This window comes from Rhineura floridana, chromosome 1 (genome assembly GCF_030035675.1).
Source record: "Rhineura floridana isolate rRhiFlo1 chromosome 1, rRhiFlo1.hap2, whole genome shotgun sequence".
Lineage (NCBI taxonomy): Eukaryota > Metazoa > Chordata > Lepidosauria > Squamata > Rhineuridae > Rhineura > Rhineura floridana.
In genome coordinates, this window is record NC_084480.1 from 155,861,241 (window position 1) to 155,887,023 (window position 25,783).

The 25,783-nt window shown below is 41.0% G+C and overlaps 2 protein-coding genes across 2 annotated transcripts in view; one reads left to right on the forward strand and one right to left on the reverse strand.

Moving 5' to 3' along the window:
• GSK3B (glycogen synthase kinase 3 beta) overlaps window positions 1–25,783 on the forward strand; it is a 223,585-nt gene that overhangs the window by 185,311 nt on the left and 12,491 nt on the right. The gene's annotated exons all lie outside the window — the stretch shown is intronic.
• The window catches only part of CFAP91 (cilia and flagella associated protein 91), a 45,318-nt gene continuing 34,371 nt past the window's right edge, over window positions 14,837–25,783 (reverse strand). The window contains exons 16-18 of the mRNA XM_061638543.1: window positions 24,878–24,969; window positions 19,867–20,157; window positions 14,837–14,988 (exon numbers count right to left, since the gene is read on the reverse strand). Of these exons, the coding sequence (XP_061494527.1) occupies window positions 19,868–20,157; window positions 24,878–24,969 (382 nt within the window). The 3' untranslated portion in view covers window positions 14,837–14,988; window position 19,867. The remainder of the gene's footprint in view (window positions 14,989–19,866; window positions 20,158–24,877; window positions 24,970–25,783) is intronic.

The following is a 25,783-nucleotide window of genomic DNA, read 5'->3' on the forward strand; positions in this document are numbered from 1 at the left end:
GGATGGAATGCTCAGAGGGGCTTCATTTGCAGAAGCTAAGGAGTGGTGGTACATATATGTATATATGTGCATTTATAGTCTGTTGTCCTCCTCAAAATGCATAACCATAACAACCGTAAATCATCAATTAGACCACATCAAACAACAAGAAAAAGCAGCCAAAACTGCATCATGCAGAGGAGAGGTATTGACCTACTCAGGGTAACCCCAATGTTGCAGAGAGAAAAAGCGCCCATAGGAATTGGGGGGCCTAGGGTGGTGCTAAGCATTCTTTAAGAACTTGGGGGGATTCTCCACCTCATATATCATTTAAAAGAATGTAGTTGTCTATAGTGGAAGAAGGATTTAACTTTCCAGACAGAAGTCTTTACCATAAAGTTTATCTGTTAGCACATACAAATGATTGGCAAGGTTTTTTTTCTATCACTACCCCAGCATGGCTTATCTAGTGCCTCTTTTTGGATGGGCGGCACTGGGGTCTAGATATGTAAAAAACCTGTACTACCTTCAATTTTAGCAGCTAAAGAGATATGATGTACATTGGCTTGGCAGTGAGAGTTTGATCCACATGCCCATGCCAGATTAACTTTACGGGGTAATCCAGATTTGAAGATAGGCAATTCTTTTTGTGGAAGAAATGGCTAGGTTTGGGGATTTACATGCTAGATCAGCTGATAGGAACAGAAGGAGATTTTTGGCAGTTTTCTACATTGCAGTTTAGATATCACCAGTGAATGAATAAATGAATCATTTATTACGGTCACAGACTAAAGATTAAAATCAGTATAAAAAGCCTCAAAAATTAAAATTCATAGAAAACACAACTGCTGATAATTATTACAAACCAAATAACTACAAATTAAGTAGTTCCTTAGAAGGCTGACAGCATTTTTTCCTAATTTGCATTGTGATAAAAAAAATCTTTGCAACACTTTCAGTAACAACTGCACTGGCTTCCAATATGTTTTCGGGCCAGATTCAAAGTGTTGGTTCTTACCTATAAAGCCCTTAACGGCACTGGACCGCAATATCTGATGGAACGCCTCTCTCGCTATGTACCTACCCGTTCACTCCACTCGACGTCCAAGGCCCTTCTCCGGGTCCCAACTCATAGAGAGGCCCGGAGAACAGTAACTAGATCTAGGGCCTTTTCAGTGGTGGCCCCCGAATTATGGAATGCCCTCCCAGATGAGATACGCTTGGCGCCTTCTCTGTCATCTTTTCGGCGCCAGGTAAAAACCCACCTCTTCGCCCTGGCATTTTAAGCCTATTTTAATTTAATTTAATTTTATTTTTTATTTTAATTCTGTTTTAATATGTTTATAATTGTACGGCGCAATACTCACCTGCTTGTATTTTAAATATTGTGATTTTATCTTGTTGTACACCGCCCTGGGAGCTGTTAGCTATAGGGCGGTTTAGAAATGTAACTAAATAAATAAATAAATAAATAACAGAAGATGAGACATCCCTTAAACAGAACAATACCAAATTTGCAGAAATACCCCTATGCAAAACAGTTACTAAGAGGGAAAATTTCTTTTTTCTGCATTCACTGTACAAATTGCAAGACAGTAAAACGTATTCAACAGTTTCCACTGCACCAGCTCCACAAGGACAGGTTTGTTCATTGACTGGGATTTTGTTAAATCGTCCTTCCAACAGTGCTGATGGCAACACATTACAGCGGGCAAGAGTAAATGCTCTCCTGTACTTTGGAATAGTCAGTGAATATAAATATGAAGCTGCAATGATTCCATAGTTTTAAAATAATGTAGAATAGTGGCGAGCAGGAGTTATTAGCAGCAGTTCTCAAATGCTGCAAATCTAGGTCTATTAGTCTTTGGACAAGAGAGATCTGGGCCTTCTTAAACCCATAATCACCCAGCACTTCAGGGGGAAAGCCCATCTTAGTTATTTTCTTCTCCATCGCATGCATCCAGCTACTCACAAAGGAGTCTGAGAGCAGTAAGGAGCTGCTAAGAAATGTAGGAGTAATCACCATTGACAGACTTTGTAAGAAACCGAACGAATGCCTGCTTCCAAATAGATGGCAGCATTGCCTACACAAGGAGGCAGTAATTTCCTAAGGAATACAGACAGGATTCTCCATTTGAGAGTTAAAGTTCAGGATCCATAAGAACATAAGAAGAGCCTGCTGGATCACGCCAGTGGCCCATCTAGTCCAGCATCCTGTTCTCACAGTGGCCAACCAGGTGCCTGGGGGAAGCCCGCAAGCAGGACCCGAGTGCAAGGACACTCTCCCCTCCTGAGGCTTCCGGCAACTGGTTTTCAGAAGCATGCTGCCTCTGACTAGGGTGGCAGAGTACAGCCATCATGGCTAGTAGCCATTGATAGCCCTGTCCTCCATGAATTTGTCTAATCTTCTTTTAAAGCCATCCAAGCTGGTGGCCATTACTGCATCTTGTGGGAGCAAATTCCATAGTTTAACTATGCGCTGAGTAAAGAAGTACTTCCTTTTGTCTGTCCTGAATCTTCCAACATTCAGCTTCTTTGAATGTCCATGAGTTCTAGTATTGTGAGAGAGGGAGAAGAACTTTTCTCTATCCACTTTCTCAATGCCATGCATAGTTTTATACATTTCTATCATGTCTCCTCTGACCTGCCTTTTCTCTAAACTAAAAAGCCCCAAATGCTGCAACCTTTCCTTGTAAGGGAGTTGCTCCATCCCCTTGATCATTCTCGTTGCCCTCTTCTGACCCTTTTCCAACTCTAGAATATCCTTTTTGAGATGAGGCGACCAGAGCTGTACACAGTATTTCAAATGCGGCCGCACCACACAGCCCAACAAAAAAAAATTTTTTTTAGTTGACAAGGATGTTTGAATGACTTTAGGGTATTTTGGGGGTGCTAAATCCAAAAATGACATTAGTTTTGCCGAATTGGCTCTAGTTTTTGAGATAATGGATACCCCTCAAATGACGATTGTACCCCAATATGACCTGTAGCTCCTGACATATGCAGCAGGGTTTGGTATGTCTTTTTACTCTTGAACGTTGTTTTGCAAGTTTATCCATTGCATATAATATCATATTGAGACTTTTTTTTTTTTTGAAGAGGAATATGAGTTCGTCACGAAGAGGCTGCTTAACAATCCTAATGCATTCTGCTACATTTGTGGCGAATACACTCTGCAAAAACAAAGAAAAAACATCACTGACTTTGTAAAACAAGCATATCTTGCTTATTTTGGCGTGAAGCTTGGAGATCAAGATAAGTCTTGGGCTCCCCATAAGGTTTGCAAAACCTGTGTAGAGTGCCTACGACAGTGGGAAAATGGAGAAAGGAAACGTTTAACTTTGGTGTGCCTATGGTGTGGAGAGAGCCGCAAAACCATCACGATGATTGCTATTTTTGTGTTGTGAATGTGAAAGGCTTCAGTCGCTACAAGAAACATAAGTGGGAGTATCCTGATTTGGACTCAGCAAGGCGACCTGTGCCACACAGCAAAGACGTTCCCATACCAGTGTTTACCTCACTGCCTGACCTTCCATTGTCAGATGTTGAAGAAATGCTGGACGTGGAGTGTAGCACAGGTGGTAGCCCTGGAAGTGGATATGAAGAAAGCTTTTCAACACCTGAGCAGTTCTCCCAAAAAGAACTCAATGATCTGATACGAGACCTCAGTCTGTCAAAGCAAGCATCTGAACTTTTAGCATCCAGGCTAATGGAAAAGAACTGTCTACAGCCGGAAGCTAACATAACAGCTTATCGAACAAGAGAGGAGGGACTTCTTCCATACTTCAGCCAAGATGAAGAACTTGTATGCTGCAATAACATTCCTGGACTTCTCCAAATGGGACTACCAGAATATCGACCAGAAGATTGGCAGCTTTTTATAGACAGCTCCACCAGAAGCTTGAAATGTGTTTTATTGCACAATGGTAACTGCTATGCATCTCTTCCAATTGCTCTCTCAACAAAACTTAAAGAAGAATATGAAAATATCAAAATGGTCTTGCAGAAGCTCTGCTATCATGAGCACCAGTGGTCTATTTGTGTTGATCTAAAGATGGTGAACTTCTTGCTTGGGCAGCAAAGTGGATACACAAAGTACCCTTGTTTCATCTGCTTGTGGGATAGTAGGGCAAAGTGAGATCATTGGAAAAAAGTGACATGGCCTTCAAGGGAACACATGACTGTAGGTGCAGCAAACATCATTAACAAGCCATTGGTTGACAGAGAAAAAATCATTCTCCCACCACTCCATATCAAGCTTGGACTGATGAAGCAATTTGTTACGGCCTTGGACAAAGATGGTGATTGCTTCAAATACATTTGTAGATCGTTCCTTGGACTGACTATGGAAAAACTAAAAGCAGGAATCTTTGATGGTCCTAAAATTCGTAAGCGCATCAATGATTTGAATTTCACTAAATTTATGAATGATGTTGAAGCTTCTGCTTGGTGCAGTTATGTCTCAGTTGTCAAGAACTTCTTGGGTAACCACAAAGCAGACAATTATGAAGAATTGGTGCAAAACATGCTCGCCAACTTTAAACATTTGGGTACTAATATGAGCAAAAAGGTACACTATCTCCATAGCCACTTAGACAGATTTCCGGATAATCTTGGTGATTTTAGTGAGGAACAAGGGGAGAGGTTCCATCAGGATATAAAGGTGATGGAGGAAAGGTATCAAGGCAGATGGGACAGACACATGATGGCAGACTACTGCTGGAGCCTCCAATGTGATTGTCCTGATGCCCCACATGAAAGAAAATCGTACACACAGTGTTTTTCTATGCATTAATTGTGATTATCTGAATCAGCTTGCTTTGTTTTAATGTTATTGTACTGAATACAATGCCATTAGGTATTTCATGTGTTTACTTTTGTATCATTTGAGACAGTTTCCATGTCCTTTGTGGGTAGGCTATGCCTGACCATTACATTTTTTGAATTTGTTATGTTTTTCAATGGGGGCATCCATTATCTCAAAAATTAGAGCCAATCTAGCAAAACCGATGCCATATTCGGAATCAGCGACACAAAGTTACCCTAAAATTGATCAAACATCATTGGCAATAAAATTAGTGTTGACCAGTGAGATTTATACAACGGCATTATGATATCGGCTGTTTTATTTTCAATACCTTTCCTAATTATCCCTAGCATGGAATTTGCCTTTTTCACAGCTGCCGCACACTGGGTCGACATTTTCATCGTGCTGTCCACTACAACCCCGAGCTCTCTCTCCTGGTCGGTCACCGCCAGTTCAGACCCCATGAGCGTATATGTGAAATTCAGATTTTTTGCTCCAATATGCATAATTTTACACTTGTTTATATTGAATTGCATTTGCCATTTTTCCGCCCATTCACTCAGTTTGGAGAGGTCTTTTTGGAGCTCTTCACAATCCCTTTTTGTTTTAACAACCCTGAACAATTTAGTGTCGTCAGCAAACTTGGCCACTTCACTGCTCACTCCTAATTCTAGGTCATTAATGAACAAGTTGAAAAGTACAGGTCCCAGTACTGATCCTTGAGGGACTCCACATTCTACAGCCGTCCATTGGGAGAACTGTCCATTTATTCCTACTCTCTACTTTCTGCTTCTTAACCATTTTCTTATCCACAAGAGGACCTCTTCTCTTATTCCATGACTGCTAAGCTTCCTCAGAAGTCTTTGGTGAGGTACCTTGTCAAACGCTTTTTGAAAGTCTAAGTACACTATGTCCACTGGATCACCTCTATCTATATGCTTGTTGACACTCTCAAAGAATTCTAATAGGTTACTGAGACGGCTTTCCCTTGCAGAAGCCATGCTGGCTCTTCTTCAGCAAGGCTTGTTCTTCTATGTGCTTAGTTAATCTAGCTTTAATCATACTTTCTACCAGTTTTCCAGGGACAGAAGTTAAGCTATCTGGCCTGTAATTTCCCGGATCCCCTCTGGATCCCTTTTTGAAGATTGGCGTTACATTTGCCACTTTCCAGTCCTCAGGCATGGAGCAGGACCCGAGGGACAAGCTACATATTTTAGTTAGCAGATCAGCAATTTCACATTTGAGTTCTTTGAGAACTCTCGGGTGGATGCCATCCGGGCCCGGTGATTTGTCAGTTTTTATATTGTCCATTAAGCCTAGAACTTCCTCTCTCGTTACCACTATTTGTCTCAGTTCCTCAGAATCCCTTCCTGCAAATGTTAGTTCAGGTTCAAGGATCTGCCCTATATCTTCCACTGTGAAGACAAATGCAAAGAATTCATTTAGCTTCTCTGCAATCTCCTTAACGTTCTTTAGTACACCTTTGACTCCCTTATCATCCAAGGGTCCAATTGCCTCCCTAGATGGTCTCCTGCTTTGAATGTATTTATAGAATTTTTTGTTGTTGGTTTTTATGTTCTTAGCAATGTGCTCCTCAAATTCTTTTTTAGCATCCCTTATTGTCTTCTTGCATTTCTTTTGCCAGAGTTTGTGTTCTTTTTATTTTCTTCATTCGGACAAGACTTCCATTTTCTGAAGGAAGACTTTTTGCCTCTAAGAGCTTCCTTGACTTTGCTCGTTAACCATGCTGGCATCTTCTTGGCCCTGGCGGTACCTTTTCTGATCTGCGGTATCCAGATAAGTATGCCGTAAGTGAGCTGGGCCAGGGTCTTTGCTTTATAAGTTTGAATAGCAGAAAGAATGTATTAACCACCTTGCATGAAAAAGCATGCAAGATGAGATTGCTTAAGATAACCCACTGACTTAAATTTGCAGAATCAATTGCCTGCCTACATTGTTCAGACCAAAGCCTGCATTTGGATCCCTAAGTAATTTATACAAGAAACTTGCTCAATAACATTACCATTTAAAATCCATTTGTATTGTTTCCGGGCTTTAGAAAACACTAAAAGTTTAGATTTACAGTCATTAACAGTCAAATTATTATTAGAGCAGTAGGTGCCAAAAGTGGATAATAAAAGATTTAACCCAATTCTAGTCAAGGATAATGCAGCAGCAGCAGCATACAAAAGCAATGGTATTTTAACAGACAATTTGGGAGCATGAGAGTCAGCATTATTAAGAAATGGGGCCAAATCGTTTAAAGATAGATTAAAAATAAAAGGCAAAATATAACCTTGTTTTACCCCCCCCAGAGATTGGATTAGTAATTTGACCCTGCTCTCCGCATCTGACTTGACTGGAGGTTTGAATATATAAAGATTTAATAAGAAATAATAAACCCTTGTCCATACTGCTATTCTGTAATTTAACCCATAGCAGATTTCTTGAAACCAGATTGAAAGTGGACTTGAGATCAATAAAGGCAGTGAAAAGCTTACCACCAGGAATTGAAATAAATTTCTCCGCTAAATGGGCTAATACACAACAGTGGTCTAAGGCTGAACAACTGCCTTTAAACCCAGTCTGTTCCTCACCAATTATGCTGTTTTCCTCCATCTGAGATAAAAGCTTGCTTTTCAGATACCTAGAATAAAGTTTCCCGATTGTTGAGAGAAGGCTGATGAAGCAATAATTACTTGGGTTGGTCCCGTCACCTTTTTTGAAAATAGAGACTATAATAGCTTTACTCCAAACCTCTGGGGTTTTCCCAGTTCTATTAATAAAAGGAAAAGGTGGAGGGTAATGGAGCCCACCAATCAGGGTTAGAGTTTGAAAGATCCAGGGGTACAGAATCTGGCCCAGGGGCTGGCCCAGGTTTAAACTCTAAAATCAAATAGAGGATTTCACCAGGATTTACAGGTTGCCATTCTGGAACATCAGGAGATAGTTGAAAACTACATGTAAAAGGGTTATTGGAATCGTGTAGAATTGCAGAAAAATATCTTTCCCACTCGTAAGATGAAATACAATAAGCAGAGAATCCATGGGGATGTGTCATGGCCCCCATGACAATCCGCCAAAATAATTTGCTATCCTCCTTTTGAGTGGTGGATATTAGTAAGTTCCATTTTCTCCTCTCTTCAGCTTTTTTCTTTTGGTTAATGAGTGCTTTATATTCATGTTTCAATTTATAATAAGCTTTGGGTGAACATTTGGCTTCTTCGCTACAATAGATGGAATATATCTGACTGATTTGACTCTTGAGCAACACACAATCACGATCAAACCAACTCTTGCTTCTAAGATGTTTAACACCAGCTGAATTGCTGTCTTCCGCTAGGGTCCTTTGGATGTCAGAGGTAAGGGCCTCATAATAGTACAGCTTCTCTTTGTCAGCTGAAACTAAGATGTTTTGGTAAAGTTGCAAACATGCTGGGGATATTAGAAGAGAAGCAAATTTGCCCTCGGATCTGTTGGACCCTTTAATCCTTTTCTCGTAAACAAGCGAGGAAGAGTCCAGCAGTGGAGGTCCAGTGAGTGCTGAAATGCAGTATTTACATCTGTTGGTGACTATCTGTGGCCTGTCTGCTTTGGTGCCTCAGCATCTCCTTATTGGAATAAATAAATGTTTATAAATACTTATTGGAAGCATGTAATGTGGAAGTTCAAGAACTTAGGAAAGAATGGAACAGGGAGTTAGAATATGCTATACAACCTAAGCAATGGAAATTACTTTAGAATATACACAAATGTGTTGATATATTTAAAATTGAGATTGATTTAGCACAAATTAGAATTTCAAGTATACTGGACTCCACAATGTCTTTATAGGAATGTACTGTCTAATTCAGATAAGACGCTGGTGGTGCAATGCTGGAAATGCCACATCAAGGCATATCATGTGGGCATGTTCAGTGATATTTTCTCTTTGGTCTGAAGTCATTGTCCATGTTAACTTTGTATTGGCAACATCCTTGAAATTTACAGATGTGCATGCACTTTTAAATATATTCCTGTTGTATGGAAATTAACACAAGGGCAACAAGAATGGACTTTACGTGCCCTAATGGTTGCTAAGAGACTTTAAACGTCAAGCCTGAAAGGAGAGATATCCACCAGCTATTAATGCAGTGGTCTGATGATCTCCTAAACACCCTTGCTACATTTGAGTGTACAATACTTTCTATTTTGCCTGGATATATACAGTATTCGGATGTCTTATATTGATGTGAATACGTAAACAAAAATGAATGTTTTGATGTTTAAATGTACTGTTAATGTGAGCTGACGAGGTTCCCCCCCTTTGCTCTTTTTTTTAAAAAAGTCTTTTCCTCCCCCCCCCCCGTTTTTCCCTAATAAAATTGCAATTTAAAAAATCAATTAATTTTTTTTGATGCATTTATGGAGTTTGGGGAGAGCAGAAAGGGGACTCTGGTGGAATGAAAAATATTTCAAGATGTTTAGTACACCTTTGACAGCAGACAGCATATAGTTTTAGCAGTCTGTGCATCACTGGCAGCAGCTTGTTTTTTTACCCCTTTTTAAAAACAGGTTTGACAGCCACAGAAAATCATAGAGGCGGCAATCTCACCAATCTATGGCCATTCTCACCTGCAACGCATCCAAAGAATGAAGTGACATCATGACATAGCATCCTTTACGGGGGGGGGGAGACATGGTTGCCCCTGCTACCATACAGTAGGGCATGGAGGCAACCATGGTTTCCCCCACATGCAAACACAATACGCTATAAAAGGTATGTCTTGATGGCACTTTCTTCCTCAGATATATTGCAGGTAAGAATAGCCCCAGATTTTTTTGGGGGGGGGATTACTGCTACCACTTTTCCATGACAGTAAAATCAATTTAGAAAAGGGGGGAGAGCATAAAAATCATAGATAAGCCATTGCCAATCCCTCACAGACCTCTTCAACAGTAAGTTCTCCTGATAGTCAAAAGAATTGCTTTAACTGCTTCCAAATGTATAGAAAGGTCTTCAGCATCTTTGCAGCCCAAAATGGAGCTGTAAAGGTGGTGAGGCACTTTCAGATGAAGCGAGAGGAGGAAGAAAACATCTCCATAATAACTTAGTGGCATGGAATCTTAAGTGGTGGTTGGGGGGGGCAACCAGGGGGAAGGAGAAAAGTGGAGACACATATTGAAACATACTTGCAAGAACCATCTCACTGCCTGGACAGGTCAGTTCCTGCTTCACATTGAGAAGCTATTTTAAAACGTCCTCAGGGACAAAACAGAGAGCTGCCCAGTAGACATCAATGGAGAAATTAAATAACTGAATGTAGCTTGGATTGGGTACAAAGTTATCTACCACCACCACCACCACCCAAAATGGAGGAAAAGTCCTTAAACTAAGCCAAATGGGACTGGGCACAGAACACTGACTGTTGAGGGGGGGGGAAGGGAACACTCAGGGCAAGGGAATGGAATGAAGTGTCTGGGACCCTGAACAGCAGTTCTCCATGCTGCAACATTTTGTTGTAGGGCCCCACTTGCCCCTTCATGAGAACAATTGTGTCTCCAAGGTGCAAACGTCAATTGTGTCTGACATAAGGGTATAGCCTATCAATACTGATACTCCCTTCAAAGTTATCTTAGCAAACAAGATATATTAAAAAGTTACTTGTGTGATTATACTGTTCCCATACTACTACGCTACTATGTGAAAGGAGACTATTCTGTAGAAACGTACGTTGCCAAATCTGAAAGAGGTATTTAATAGCTTTCCCTTGCCAAACAGATGAGATGCAGAAATGGTATGGACTTTGATTTGCCTCATTAAGGACTCCAGTCCTTCCCAATACCTTCCCAATTGCTTTATGGAGCTGCTATCTGGGTTAGGGGAGTGCCGCCTGAGTTAAATAACATTCAAGTTAAATTCTTACAAGCCCTTCTCTGGATCCCAAGATGTGTTCCTAGTGCAGCAGTATTATTGGAAACAGGGCAGTCTTAAATATTTGGCTTAAGATCTTCATAGGAACAGGGCCGCTATAATACCCTTACCTGGAGACTCTTACTGTAGCCCTTGGACAAAACTTGTTGCCCCAAAAGCTGCTTGTATCAGACTGTCACTCTCCTTCCTTTTTCAATTAGGGCAAGATTTGCTTTGATAAAGACTTCAGGATATTGCCATTCAAGATCTCTTGGATTGTTCATGTATAACATGTGCACCTTATTCCTTGGGCATCTCTTATATGGATCCTTTCCATTTAGCTGCTTATTTTGAGAACTTGCTTGTAGCCAAATATTGCACAGATTCTACTGTGGTTAGACTTATTGGTATATCGTCCCAAATATACAGTAGGTTTGCTGCCACCCCTCTTTCCTTAAAGATATGCCCGTGTAATAATCAGGAGGCTGAATCCATTGAACACGACCGTTTGTTTTGCAACTTTTATGCTGGGGTCCGGCAGCATTCAGTTGTCCAATTATTGACCAATTTATCTTTTTTTTTTACAATAATTTTTATTCAAATTTTCATAAAACATAGAAAACAAAATCATAAAACATTCAAAGACAAAAAACAAAACAAAAATAATTAAACAAAAAAAAATAAAATGTTGACTTCCCATTTGTCACATATCAAATCAGTTATAGGTCTACAATATATAACAATCCTGTCTCTTAAATCATATTATAAAATCACTTTCCTCCAGTAGTTATCTTAATTAATCATCAAATCTCATAAACATTACTTTATTCTTTCCACAAAAAGTCAAAGAGAGGTTTCAATTCTTTAAGAAATATATCTATCAATTTTTCTCCAAATAAACATGTCAATTAATCCATCTCGTTAATAATTATAATAATCTTATTGTCATAATCATAGTCCAAATAAACATTTCGATTAATCCATCTCATCAGAATCTGTTAGGTCCAATAATTTCAATAGCCATTATTCCATTATCCCTATTAGTTCCATCTTCCATCTTCAATAGTCCTGTTAAGTCCAGTAATTTCAGTGTCCAATCTTCCATTATCAGTATTCCATAATAATCTTGCTGTTGTAGCCATAGTCATATAATAAGAGTCTGATGGGAATTTCCTCTATCCCAAATATTTTCTTGCCATCCATTCTGAATAAGTTGCTGAAACATTGTTGTAAAGTCATATCTGTGTTCTTCTTTTTTACAAAATGCACTGGCTCATCTCTTAAGAGTTTTTCCATTGTCACATGGCTGCAGTTAATTCCATAGATTTTCTCTATATCAAGCTCCATCACATCATTCCAGTCCAGAAGATTATCCAAGCCATTGATAACTTTATCTCTAATATCTTCATTAATTTCTTCAGAGATAACGTTAAATTCCAAACAGTAGATTTTATTTCTAAAATCCATAAACTCCAGATCTTTTTCCAATTCCACATTTGTTCCAATCTCCAGGGCTTGTATCTTCCCTTTATTTTTTCTTTTCTCATCTCTGATCTCATTCTCCTCTCTCACAGGGTCCCCTATTTCTTTAAGCTCCTGCGTCATTTTGCTCAGTTCAATTTTCAGCTCCTTACTACCCTGTCGCAGGGTTTGTTTCATTATCTCAATCTCATCCATTATTTTCTGAAACATAATTACTTCCAGATTCTCAGCCACTTTCTTGATTGCCATTTTTAAAACCACGAAAACAAAGCAAAACAAAAATAAAGAAGAACCACTTCTTATTTCAGCAACAATTGGGTTAATATTCCAGGCTTGATGACATCACAGTATAAACAGAGCAACCTGCCTTATCTCTCTATGTTCAAGAATGCAAAATAAATTTAGTTCCCAGCATCAAAACAGTTAGTGGCGTCGTGAAGAAGCAGATTCGTCAAAATAAAATAGACCAAAAAGAGAATAGTCCCAGACAATATAATATTCCTCGGAATAGAAATCAGGAATAGAAATCCCTCTTCTGTTTATTATCTTTAGAATGCACTTCCAGGACAGCTTTTTGCGACAGAAACAGAGATAAGCTGTTAATTTCGTGAATAACAGAGAAGAGCTATATCTCACCCAGAAGTTGTCCAAAGCCGATCAATCTGACAAATCTCCTTTTGCTGCAACAATTTAAACCAAGTAAAAAAAATAATAGAAAGAAGGGTGCTTGCCTGTTAGTCCGTTCTCTCTTTAAAGAAAAGATAAACGTATCGCTTAAGCAGATAGAGCTTGTTAGGAAGTCCGTCCGGCATTGTTGGCTGGACCTTATCTCATAAATTAATGAAATCCAGTCCTCCCAACAAAAACAGGCTTTGAGGTTGATCTCTACGTTTCTCCCTGCCCGGGAGAAATTTCATCAGTCAAAAAAAAAAATGTTCTGACTGATTTATATCTGAATAAGCTTCTTTTGAGGCGGGAGCCTGTCCCAAAAGCAGGCACAAGCGAAGTCACCCTTCCCGGAAGTCCCAATTATTGACCAATTTATCAGGGAGATCATTTCAATTTTTTGTTAAAAAAACTAATACAAGACAAAACGGCAAGAGCATCATTGACAGTGTGGCCAAATTTCTGTCAATAGCAGTGAGAACTTGAGTATAGTCTATAGTGTGTGAATGTGTGAATATATTTAAAATATGCTCTTTGTGTGTGTGTATATATATATAGCATGGATTTGCCTCATTTTGGGTGTGCATGCTGGCAGCAGGGGAAAGACTGTTTGCTTTTTATCCTTCCTGCTGTTTTTTTGTTCAAAACACACAGAGACAGAGTTAAACAGCCCCTCCCCTCACCACCCCCATGGCTGAATCAGCATCCTGTGGTTGCTTTTTTCAGTAAATAAAAACAAAAAAGACTTGCTTGTCTCCAACTTAACAGATTGGACCTGACACTTCTAGTTTGAACATGGGGTGGGGGACTTCCATTAAGTGGAGTGAAGCTTCTGCCTCAAGAAGCAGCTCAAATGCAGTCCAGAAATTAAAAGGGGAAATGCCTCTCAAGAGGAAGCAATGCCTCACTTCCTGGCAACTCTGTGCAAAGCAAAAGTATCACCTGCACCCATTATTCTTCCACTTAATGCAGCATCTGCTGTCCTTAAGTGAAATTCTACAGCATACTGTGCTGCTGTTAAAATTCATTGTAATTTCTCATTCTTGGAATTGTAAACCCAGCACTGAAATCTTATGGGATCTAGGGAACAAGTTGTCAGACAAAAATGGAGGATCTGGTCACCACACCACCTTGCCAGGATGGAAGATGTATATCTGCGGGTTAGCTTACAGAGCCTCCAACTCTTTTGAGAGTCTGCAGGCCAGAGTTGTGGCCACCAGGCCAAAGAGAGCATATGGCCATGGGTTCAAAGGGATCTCCCATCAGGGCTGTGAGGACCCAAGTCAAGAACCAATGAAGAAGTGGAAGATTAATGAATGCTACTCCTCTTACGAATTTATTAAAAGATGGAGCTCTTGGGTTTAGTTGCATATTTAAAGTGGAGTTGTTGAAAGACAATGCTCCATTGGTCTACAGATTCACCTGGACCAGAGATTCATTGACTGATCATTCTTTAGTTATAAAACAAAGTAGACAATAATTGCAAGAATGTACTACATGTTTATTGTTGGAGGTGGCTCTTGAAATAATGTCATAAACATAACGTGAATGTTTTTTAAAAAATCTTAATATAGGGATGAAATTAGCCAGCTGTCTTCCCTTTGCAACCCAAAAATACTCCTTGGGGCTGCATCGTGTCTCTTGACTGCACTAGTGCTTAGTGTGCTTATGCCGAGTACCCTCTAACCCCCATTTTTTTTGGCACCATGTTAGGAAGTCTTTCCACGTCAACTGTGAGTAGCCCGTTTCCATCCAAGCTGGTCATTATAAGAACTTTGTCAAATTAAGAGTTTTGTGCCTGAGGTGCTTGTTTTCTTCCCCATCATTTTTTCCGTATGTGTTGTGTCTTTTTAGATTGTAAGCCCAAGGGCAGGTACTATTATTACTTTTATCGATTTGTAAGCCACTCTAGGAATGTTTTCTAACTAAAGAGCAGAGTATAAATACTTTGAATGAATAAATAAATTAGTGGAATTTATCCTATAGATCAACCACTCAGTCTTCTTGTTATTAATTGGAAGAGCTCTGGATAAGGGTGGACTTAGATGGTTCCTCCTGCTGGGCAGGTGCCAGGGATCTTGTTGAATAGATATTGGAACCATGCACATCTTGACCAGTGTGGATCACTTCGGCAGATGTCCTCTTGATCCTCGGTCTGAGTCTGGATAGCAGTGGGAATGACAGAAACATGCAGAGTAGCTCATTTGACCAGTTGTTTTCCCAAGTGTATTTGTCCCTGTGGTCTCTCAGCATGGTAAATTGAAGAAGAACCTTGTGACCCATGCATTTTCCAGTGTATTTTCTGGTGAATAGCTCTATTACCAGATGCCTAAACATGTCAGAAACTGGAATATCTGACGGTTGAGTGCCTGCTTGGACTCTCAGAGTTACATTCAGATCAGATCAGATAGTCCTTCCTCACAATGGATACCCCCACCAGATGTTCTGCCTTGATTAGCCAGATGAGAGTTTCTGCCCAGGTCAATAGGTTCTTGGCCAGTTTGCTAAGCGATGCTGAAGGCATGCCTTCACCTCATGTTGTCCAGTGCCTGATATGCATCCACTGAATGCTTGTAGGATTGCCCACAGTTCCAGCTAGTCTCTCTGACTCCAACTACGTTCCCTGGGTTACTCTGTGACTCTCAGAGCTCCTTACTAGGGAGACCTTCCTGGACCTGCCAGGTCATGAGGCCCTAAACCCATGCTAAAAACTGGTTAATGATCCCCTGTCCCAGAAATGTCTAGTGAGATGCCATTTGTGTTTAGACTGGCCCACTATGATAGCTGGTACCATTTTAGTTGTTTTCCCAATTCAGTGCTCAGCAGTGGGTAATGTCATTTCTTCCACTCAATCAAGTTCAAGTTTTAAAAAATTGTTCTAGGGTAGAGGTGTCCATGTAATATAAAGTCAGATTACACGTTTTTGTGGATGGATGAAATACTTAAGGAAGACAGTGACAGTGTTTGCTACGCCTTGATGAAAGGTATTGTGCAGCCCGCTCCTACGTAAGTTAACTTAGAAGTAAGCCTGCCTATGTTCAATGGAACTGACTTGCAATAAAGTGTGCTTGGGCTCCAGCCTTAGAAAACCAGCTGGTGAAGTGATCCAAAAACAGTTACCAAACAGGGAGGCTGAGGGTAATTGTAATTATAAGCTGCCTGGCTTGTTTATATTTCTGGTTTTTTAATTATTTATTTATTAGATTTATATCCCACCCTTTCTCCCAGCAGGAGCCCAGGGCGGCAAACAAAAGCACTAAAAACACTTTAAAACATCATAAAAACAGACTTCAAAAATTTTAAAACAACCATTAAAACATATTAAAACAAAACATCTTTAAAAACATTTTAAAAAAAACTTTAAAAACATTTTTAAAAGGTTTTAAAATATATTAAAAAGCAATTCCAACACAGATGCAGCCTGGGATACGGTCTCTACTTAAAAGGCTTGTTGAAAGAGGAAGGTGTTCAGCAGGCGCTGAAAAGATAACAGAGATGGTGCTTGTCTAATATTTAAAGGGAGGGAATTCCAAAGAATAGGTCATTCCCTATGTTGTGTGGAATGGACCTCCTGCTAAGATGGTATCTGCAGAAGGCCCTCACCTGCAGAGCACAGTGATCAACTGGGTATATATTAAACTGAGATATGATCGTCCAAACAAGACGTCCGAGTTAAAGCTTTTATTTATGCCAAAGAGAGAACCAGAGACTCAGCGAAGACCCACTGAAATCAATGGACCTCACTTAAGTATATTGACTTCAATAGGTATACTCAGAGTATGACTTGGTTGGATACTGCCCTCTGTAAATCAAAGCACTGTGTTGTTTCTGGTATGTTCTGCACACTTAATCTTTGGAGAAAATTATCTTGCTTAGTGTCCTTCCATGTGAAAAGGGAGAGCCAAACAGAAATTCTTATCTTTGTAAATGTTTCTCAGTCTCTAAGCTGATATAAATTAAGTAGTAAAAAAGGTACATGGGCTGCATGATTATAAGTTTATAATTTTGCTTCTATGTGATAAAAGGTAAATTTTGTTTACAAGCCAATATAAAGTAGTGTAAAACATTACAATAATACCTCAGTTAATGAATCCTCCAGGAAAGAAGCTCCTTTTAAAAAAGACCTTTTTTAAGGTGAAACTGACCAGCTTTGCTTTGCTGTGGATAAACTTTCAAGCCCCTGCCTTTGCTTTAAGGTGAAACTGATCAGCCTGTGCCTTTGCTTTGCTGGGGTGAAACTGACAATCCTGTGTGTTTGCTTTTGCATTAAAGAGGTCTCTTGCTTTCTCCCAGGGTTGGGGAGGGAAGAATCCAACATGATTCAAAGGAGGGGAAGGGGGAAGGAGGGGGAGGATGCACTCTTTAAAGCCTCGGTTGAAGCTGCCTCTACCATCTATGAGCAGGTGTAGGAACCTATCCCTATTCTTTCCATGTTATTCCTACCTCCGGTACCAACGTTTGTGTTAAAAAGTAATGTCCAGGAACACATCTACTTTGTTAACTGAAGTATTACTGCAATAGGATTGGGGTATAAGAAATACTGTGTACACCTAATAATAAGAACAGAGTGAAAACATAAGCTCTCCTGGATGGCACTCCCATCTTTAAGAAGAAGTGCAGGTGCTGAACACCAAATGCTAGGAGCAAATTTCAGGTAAAAGGATGACTTTTGTGCCCTGCTTGGGATCTCCCAGAGGTACCTAAATGCCGTTGGAAACAATAGTTGGAATAGAAGGAATCCCCTTGACCTGATCTACTAGGGTAGCTCTTGTTCTTTTGAGTAAAAACATATTTTTGTGGTGGAAAAAAAAGATATGGAGAACAAGTCTAATGAGGAAAGGTTGAAGGAACTTGGCATGTTCAGTCTGGTGAAGAGAAGGCTGAGGGGTGACATGATTGCACTCTTTAAGTACCTGAAGGGCTGTCACATACAGGAGGGTACAGATTTGTTCTCTGCTGCCCCAGAGGGTAGGACTAGGTCTAATGGTTTTAAGTTGCAGGAGCGTAGATTCAGATTGGACATTAGAAGGAACTTCTTGACAGTAAGGGCAGTTCGGCAATGGAATCGACTGCCTAGGGAGGTGGTGGGATCCCCTTCGCTGGATGTCTTCAAGCAGAGGCTGGACAGCTATCTGCGGGAGATGCTCTAGCTGTGGATTTCCTGCTGTGAGCAGGGGGTTGGACTCGATGGCCTACAAGGCCCCTCCCAACTCTATGATTCTATAATTGATCATATTTATTTCAAATAATTTTGTATTTACAGTGAGCAGAGATTATTGGGCTGGAGAGTGATAGAAATGGTCTAACAGAAAATGAACAGAAAAATATAGCTAGGGTGATGTAGTTTTGAAACCATTGGAAATGGCAGGCTCTATAAAAAACCAGATTTTTCATGTTTGCTTTCTTTATACTATCTTATCTGCATTGCAACTGATATCTCCCAAAAATAATGATACCACTAGCAGGTTTTTGCCCCATCCAGTGTACTAGCTATGATCCTGAGCTGTGGGCTGTGAAATGCCCTTTTCAAATCTCATCTCAGTCATGAACTCATTAGGTAGCCAACTGTAAGAAGGGAACAACAATATTTTTTGGTTGTTGAAAAGATTTCTTAAGATAATGTGTGTGAGGCATTTTGAAAATTAGTATGTACCTTCTAGTATGTTTCCTCCTCATGAACAACCCTCATCTCAGCTGCTACTCCTTGACTTGATACTGTTGTACAGAGTAGCCAGCACTTCCTCTTCCTTGCTGCCCACCTTTTTACTGCTAAGTGGTTGGCAATATCCCCACCATTACTTCTCTTAAAAAATGTGGTAAAAGTGCTATAGTCAGTTACTTCCTAGCAAATGTATAAGTCCCACTTATTAGGTGGTGCATTAGCTTAGCGCCACGTGGAGGCTGCTTCAGTAGCTTTCACGCAAAAACAAATGAACAGAATGGCTGACCAGGGCTAAACCAACGTGACAGCCTGGACCATGTAGGAACATGGGTTTAGGAGACTAATTTTAACAGCAAATGAGATGCATTACTCCATTACTTTCATTGGTTATATCAAGGAAATGTGTGTACCATTACAACTATCTGAAGTGTCTTAATACTCTAAAGGCCCTGACTGTAGTATTATGTATTGGGTTCAGGCTATGTGCATGTTCCCTTAAAGGAAGCCATGCTGAAATTTCAACATAAAACAAGAAACGAAATACTCCAAATATAATGTTGAAAGCTACAGGTTCTGCCCTCATAAAATGAGATACTTTAGTCCACCACAATATTAGGCCCCCAGTCCAAAAATGTATATATACAAGAGCAAGTGACCAGCTGTTTCGGAGGGAAAGCAAGCAAGTGCCCTCCTATGAACAGCTGAGTGACACAATTCATGCTTTTCTAAGAGGGCATCAGATGCGCAGCCCCAGCAACGGATCCACTGAGAATGCCACATTTGCCACATAGTTCCTCATACAGGTACGGCCTGCTTCCCTAGCTGGAGCTAGGAGCATATAATTGTTGGCAATCCCCAAGAAAAACAGACAAGAATCAAAGCAGGACAGCTTTCCTGTCCCACTTACTTCAGCTGGAGGGAGAAATCTTCCTTGCATGTTACTCAGTTCCCCCGTGCCCAGCCTTGCTGAAGCTATATCCGCTCTGATTGCTGACTGGCATCTCTCATATATTTGATGGAACAGAGAGAAAAGCAAACAATGCAAGTGGCAGTGAACAAAGGTCACAGCTCTCCCCCCACCCCCCAGAAAAAGCCAAGATAGGCCCTGTTCACCAGACACCCAACAAATGCCACCAATGAAGACAGACATTCTAAAGTGTGGTGGGAGTTGATTCAACACACACTTGCTGTATTCTGAAGCATTTGTCCTCAGAGCACCAAATTTGCCATCAAACCACATCTGTTTACTGAACAATGTCGGTCTTTACCCTGCTTCAGGGTTAAATCAGCAGTGACTTTACTGCCAGTGTTGCTGGCAGGTGAGCACTCATTTTGCATAGGTGGGACATAGTGCTAGGTGTGCAGGACTAAACATACCTTATTTCTCTTCTCTTTCCTCACTGTGTGAGGGTTCTGTGCAGTTGCTTTCTTCTGGTGGCATTTCAGGCTGGGTTTGACCATCCGGAAGCTTTGTCCCATGTTGCTCAGGAGCTTCTTGTTCTATAGCCGTTGCAGGAAGCAGATGTCCATCTGGAATTCCTAGCTGAGAAAATTGGAGTCCCATCGCCTGCTGCAACTCCACAGAAAAGAGCTGTCCCACTGCCGTCTCCGTATTTCCATGAATGATCTGATGAGCTGCGTGAATGTGCTTTCTCTGTGACTGTCTCACTGGGCAGGAGAGAGAAAGCAAGAGATCCAAGGGAGGCCAGCAATGAGAATGGAGAAATGGGCTCCCTTCTTCCCATCCCCCCACCCCCAATCTTCTACATCATTCCCTCACTCAGTGGAAACAGATGCATAAAAGAAACATCTCGACCAAGGGACCATCCTTTCCTTAGCTCAATCAACCACAGTCGTCCAAAACACAGGGTAACTCTGGAAAGCAAGAACATTCAAAGGAGCCTGTCAGAGACTGAAATGGACTACTAAGTCCACCCTTTGAGAGACTCCTGTGAGTTGCATAGAAAAGAAAATTCTGCTAGATGTGTTTTTTCCCCTCACCTCAGCACAAAGATGGGAAAACCACCCTAGGAGAAATTGAAAGAACAGAGGTCCTCAGCGTCTCAACTTTAGATTAAAAATCTAAAGAAGGCAGAGAGCAGATCTCAACAAAGCAGTTAAAATGAACAAGAGCAGAGAATACTCTCCTAAAAGGGAAGGAGAGAAAGGGCCAAAGTCTTCAACCACTCGGCTGGTTTGCGTGTGGCTGGGGTGGTAAAGGAAAACTACAAAATTATCTGTCCTTGTGAATTGACTCATGCATATACCCTGCTGTGCCACTGCCATGATGCCTCGTTAGGCTCACAAATCACTCTTGCTCAGCCCACTTGGTCTATGGGAAGAGGGACCCTCACTGACGGCTTGAAACAAAGCTCCCCTTGTGGGAAATTGCCATGCAAACTGGCCTTCAGACTTGATCTAAATATGGTGACAAGCAGGCTAACCATTGAAATACTGAGAATCTCTTCTCAGGTGATGTTGGGACAGTGAAAACACTTGGCAGTTTTCGGAGGGAGCAAGGAGCACACAAGTGAGGAAACTGACTTCCCAACCACCATAACTCAGGAAAATGAAATAGGAATAAAGGATATGGATAGAGAGCCACAACATTCTAGGGGCATAGTTAGCATAGTGGGGCATAGTTAGCAGGTGGCCCAGAGGAGCTGAGCCCTGTGTCATCTTTGCTTACAGCACTGCTTTCCCCTGAAGGGCAGCCTAAATTTGCATTCTACATAAAAATTAGTATCTGCATGTGTTATATAAATTTGTGTCATGGGCCTGTGCCCATAATCTTCTGAAGATATATCAACACCCCCAACTACCCCACTGCAGTGCTTTGCTTTGAGGATTGAGGCAGCAAGCCCCCCTAGAGAGAGATGGGGTATGGCACGTCTGGGGAATCTTTGGCCCTCCAGATATTGCTGAACTACAACTCCCATCATCCCTGGCCATTGTTTGTTGGGGCTGATGGGTGTTGTAGTGCAGCAACATCTGGAGGGCCAAAGGCTCGTCAACCTGTGGTATAGGATTGTATTGGGTGTCTCTCACATGTACTGAGGTGAGCTGAAGGGGATGTGGTATGGGGAAAAGAGTAATACAGAGAAAGGCCAATGTGGCTTCACAGAAAGCTTAGAGATGACCTGAAAACAAAAAAAGACACAGGAAGTGGAAGGAAGGCCAGTGCTCAAAGGAAGAGGACAGACAGTATCACTGAATTGCAGGGATGGCATCAGGAAGGCTAAAGCTGAGAATGAGCTGAGGCTAGCGAGGGATGCTAAAAGCATCAAAAAAGCTTTCTTCAGGTATGTCCATAGTAAAAGACAGAGAAAAGAAAAGGTGCTACAGCTACTCAATGAAGATGGCAAAATGATGACAAAGAAAAGGCAGAAGTGCTCAAGTCCTACTTTGGCTCAGTCTTCTCCCAAAAGAGTGTCTATGACCCTCCTGGGAAACGTTAAATTGAAGGGGCAGGATTGCAGTTTGAAATTCATAAGACAAACGAGTTCAAATCTGCAGGGCCCAATGAACTGTATCCTAGAGTACTGAAGGAACTGGCTGAAGAACTCTCTGAACCACTGTCTATTATCTTTGCAAAATCATGGAAGATGGGTAAAGTGCTGGATGACTGGAGGAGGGCTAATCTTGTCCCAATCTTCAAAAAGAGCAAAAAGGAGGAAGCTGTGAACTACAGACTAGTCAGTCTGACATCAATCCCTGGAAAAATTCTAGAGCAAATTATAAAGCGGTCAGTCTGTAATCACCTTGAAAACAATTCAGTGATTATTAGAAGCCAGCATGGATTTATCAAATCCTGCCAGACTAATCTTATCTCATTCTTTCATCAGGGAACCTCCCTAGTAGACTGTGGGAATGCATAATGCATCTCAACTTCAGCAAAGCTTTTGACAAAGTGCCCATGATATTCTGATTAGCAAGCTAGCTAAATGTGGGCTGCATGGAACAACTATCAGGTGGATCCACAGTTGGCTACAGAATCATACTCAAAGAGTGCCTATCAATGGTTCCTTCTCAAACTGGGGGAAGGTAACGAGCGGGGTATTGCAGGGCTCAGTCCTGGGCCCAGTGCTCTTCAACATTTTTATTAATGACTTGGATGAGGAGGTGCAGGGAATACTTATCACATTTGCAGATGATACAAAACATCTACAGTTCGCTACAGAATTGTACTCAAAGGGTGCTTATCAATGGTTGCTTCTCAAAGTGGGGGTAAGTAACAAGCAGGGTACCACAGGGCTTGGTTCTGGGCCCAGTGCTCTTCAACATTTTTATTAATGGCTTAGATGAGGAATTACATTGAATGCATATCAAATTTGCAGATGAAACAAAATTGGGAGGGATAGCTAATACCCTAGAAGAAACAAAATTCAAAGGAATCTTGACTGGCTGAAGCATTGAATTGGAAATAATAGAATGACATTTAAGAGAGATAAGTGCAAAGTTCTACACCAAGGAAAAACAAACCAAATGCACAGTTAGAAGATGGGGATACTTGGCTCAGCAATACTACATGTGAGATGGTATCTTGGGATTGTTTTTGATCACAAGCTGAATATGAGCCAACAATGAGATGTGGCTACAAAAGTGGCAAATGCTATTTTAGGCTGCATTAAAAAAAGTATAGTTTCCAAATCACATGAAGTATTTGTTTCCCTCTATTCGGCAATGGTTAGGCCTCATCTTGAGTACAGCGTCCAGTTCTGGACACCACACTTTAAGAAGAATGCAGACAAATTGGAATGGATTCAGAGGAAGGCAACGAGGATGAACAGGGAGGACTGGAAACACAGCCCTATGAGGAGAGACTGAAAGAACTTGGTATGTTTAGCCTTGAAAAGACTGAGAGGAAATATGATAGCACTCTTCAAGTACTTGAAAGGTTGTCAGACAGAGGAGATCGTCCTAGAGCACAGTACCTGGAATAATGGGCTCAAGTTGCAGGAAGCCAGATTTCGACTGAACATCAGGAAAGACTTCCTAACCGTTAGAGCGGTACAACAATGGAACCAATTACCTAGGGAAGTGGTGGGCTCTCCAATACTGGAGGCCTTCAATAGGCAGCTGGACAGGCACCTATAAGGCATGCTTTAATTTGGTTTCCTGCATTGAGCAGGGGGTTGGACTGAATGGCCTTCTAGGCCCCTTCCAACTCTATGATTCTATGATACCCCCTTCTGAGGTTCATTTGGCATCTATCCTGACATCATTTCTTTTTCCAGGCCTTGTATTTATTTCATTTTTATTTAACAAAGACAGAAATCCTCTAAGCAGTTTACAAACAACTTAATCTGATCTGTTTTATCTTGGTTGAATTTGTTGTTTTACGTTCCTCCAAGAGATGTTATTTTTTTATGTATGCTTTAAATGTGTTGTGTTGTGTTTCTAAATTCTGTAAGGTGCCTTGGGAATGTTATTGAAGGGCAGGGTATAAATCCCTCAAATAAATGAAAGTAAGAAATGTAAGCACAGGTCTTCTACATACACATATTGTTTCACTAAATCATTAGGGACTTGTTTCTGTTACTAGAAAATGATAGTGTCTTCATAACTAACAACCTGGCTTGTCCTAGGAATAACAATCAGTAGCTTCAGCTCCTCTGAGGACTTTACACCAAATGGAATATCAGAGAACTGTGCCTGTGCTCTGCACTCTTCATAAGCTAGATTTGCACCGTTGAGAACTCATTCATCCAATTGAAGAGGCAAACAGTATGGACAGTACTATTTGCCCGCTAGCAGTAAGCCTGTGACAAATGGTTACTAGCTTTTGTCTTTTGTACAGGTTCATTTTGGATAAGATCAGATACAAAAGACAGAAGCTAATGATTATTTGCCATGGGCTTACTGATAACACGCTAAACTTGGGCTAAACAGCTGCAGTAGGAACATCTTCCCTTTTTCTGACCTTCCTTGAAACCCTCTTACAGTGGTTGTCTGCCTGCTGCCTCCAGCACACTCAACAACCTATATCAAAAGCTTTAAAGAAAGGTTAGAAAGGGGGAAGGATCCTCTCCCCACTGCCTCCTTGCAGCTTACTTTAAATTGATGAGGTGGTCAATGTGTAGTCATGTGATGTCCTCCCAGGAAGTGGAGGGAGGCAGTGGGAATAAAGGGCTCGTGCTGCAGCATGAGCACCTTCTTTTAAAACAAAGAAATAACACATGGCCACCTCATCAATTTATGGTAAGACATAAGCGGCAGCCCCTGCCCACCCCTCCAAATCTCATGCCACTGCGGGGGGGGGGGTTGTAAGGGATCCTCTAGGAGGGGTAAGATCATGGACCAGCATCCCTCATCCAGTCCTAATGGAGCCAAGGATTTAGAATGCAGAGTAATCTCAGGCAACAGACAAGATGCCCATAGTTCTCACCTTTCTCCTTGATGGCCATTTTCTGCACTTCTGGGATCAGGAAGCTATATACCAGCTCTGCCACAATCTCTTCAGACTGAAGGTGACTTCGTCTAAAGAGCAGATCATGTATGTAAGAGGTTACATTCCTGTCTTTTTCTTCATTTCCTCTCCTATCCCAATTCCTCTGCTCTTTTTGTTTCACATCAAGGGCTACTTATGAAAACATATCAGTATTGTTTGTGTACATACTTGTCAGTGAGGGAAACACACAGACCTCCCAGATGACTGGGGTGGGTTACATTCCTGTCTTTTTCTTCATTTCCTCTCCTATCCCAATTCCTCTGCTCTTTTTGTTTCACATCAAGGGCTACTTATGAAAACATATCAGTATTGTTTGTGTACATACTTGTCAGTGAGGGAAACACACAGACCTCCCAGATGACTGGGGTGGGGCAGAGAAGAATTTTCTTCATTGTACCACGCGCACAAACCCAGATCCAATACCAGTTGTGTGGTACCTCACCTCCACATAATCAACAGGATAGGCACTGCTGCAGGGAAATGGTAGGGCTTCCATTTGCCGTCTTTCTAAAATTGGGGGGTGACATAGGATGTAGTGCAAGTGGAGGATGGAAGGGAAGTCATCTTGTTGGTGTTAAAAATATAAAATAAAATATGCACATGCTGCATTCCTGTGTTTGAACAACACTGCAGGAAGGAATTAACACAAGAACAAACTTTAAAAGCTGGTGTGGTGGAGAGGTGTTACATCACAATTACAGTTCAATACTTTTCTATTCTAGCTCCTTTTTAGGGTAGCAGGCCCCTTCAATTCCATTTACTAGGCTTAAAGTGTCATGGCATCTCTTACTCCAAAGGAATAGCTGTATTAGTCTGTTACAACATCCATGGAACATTTTGTGA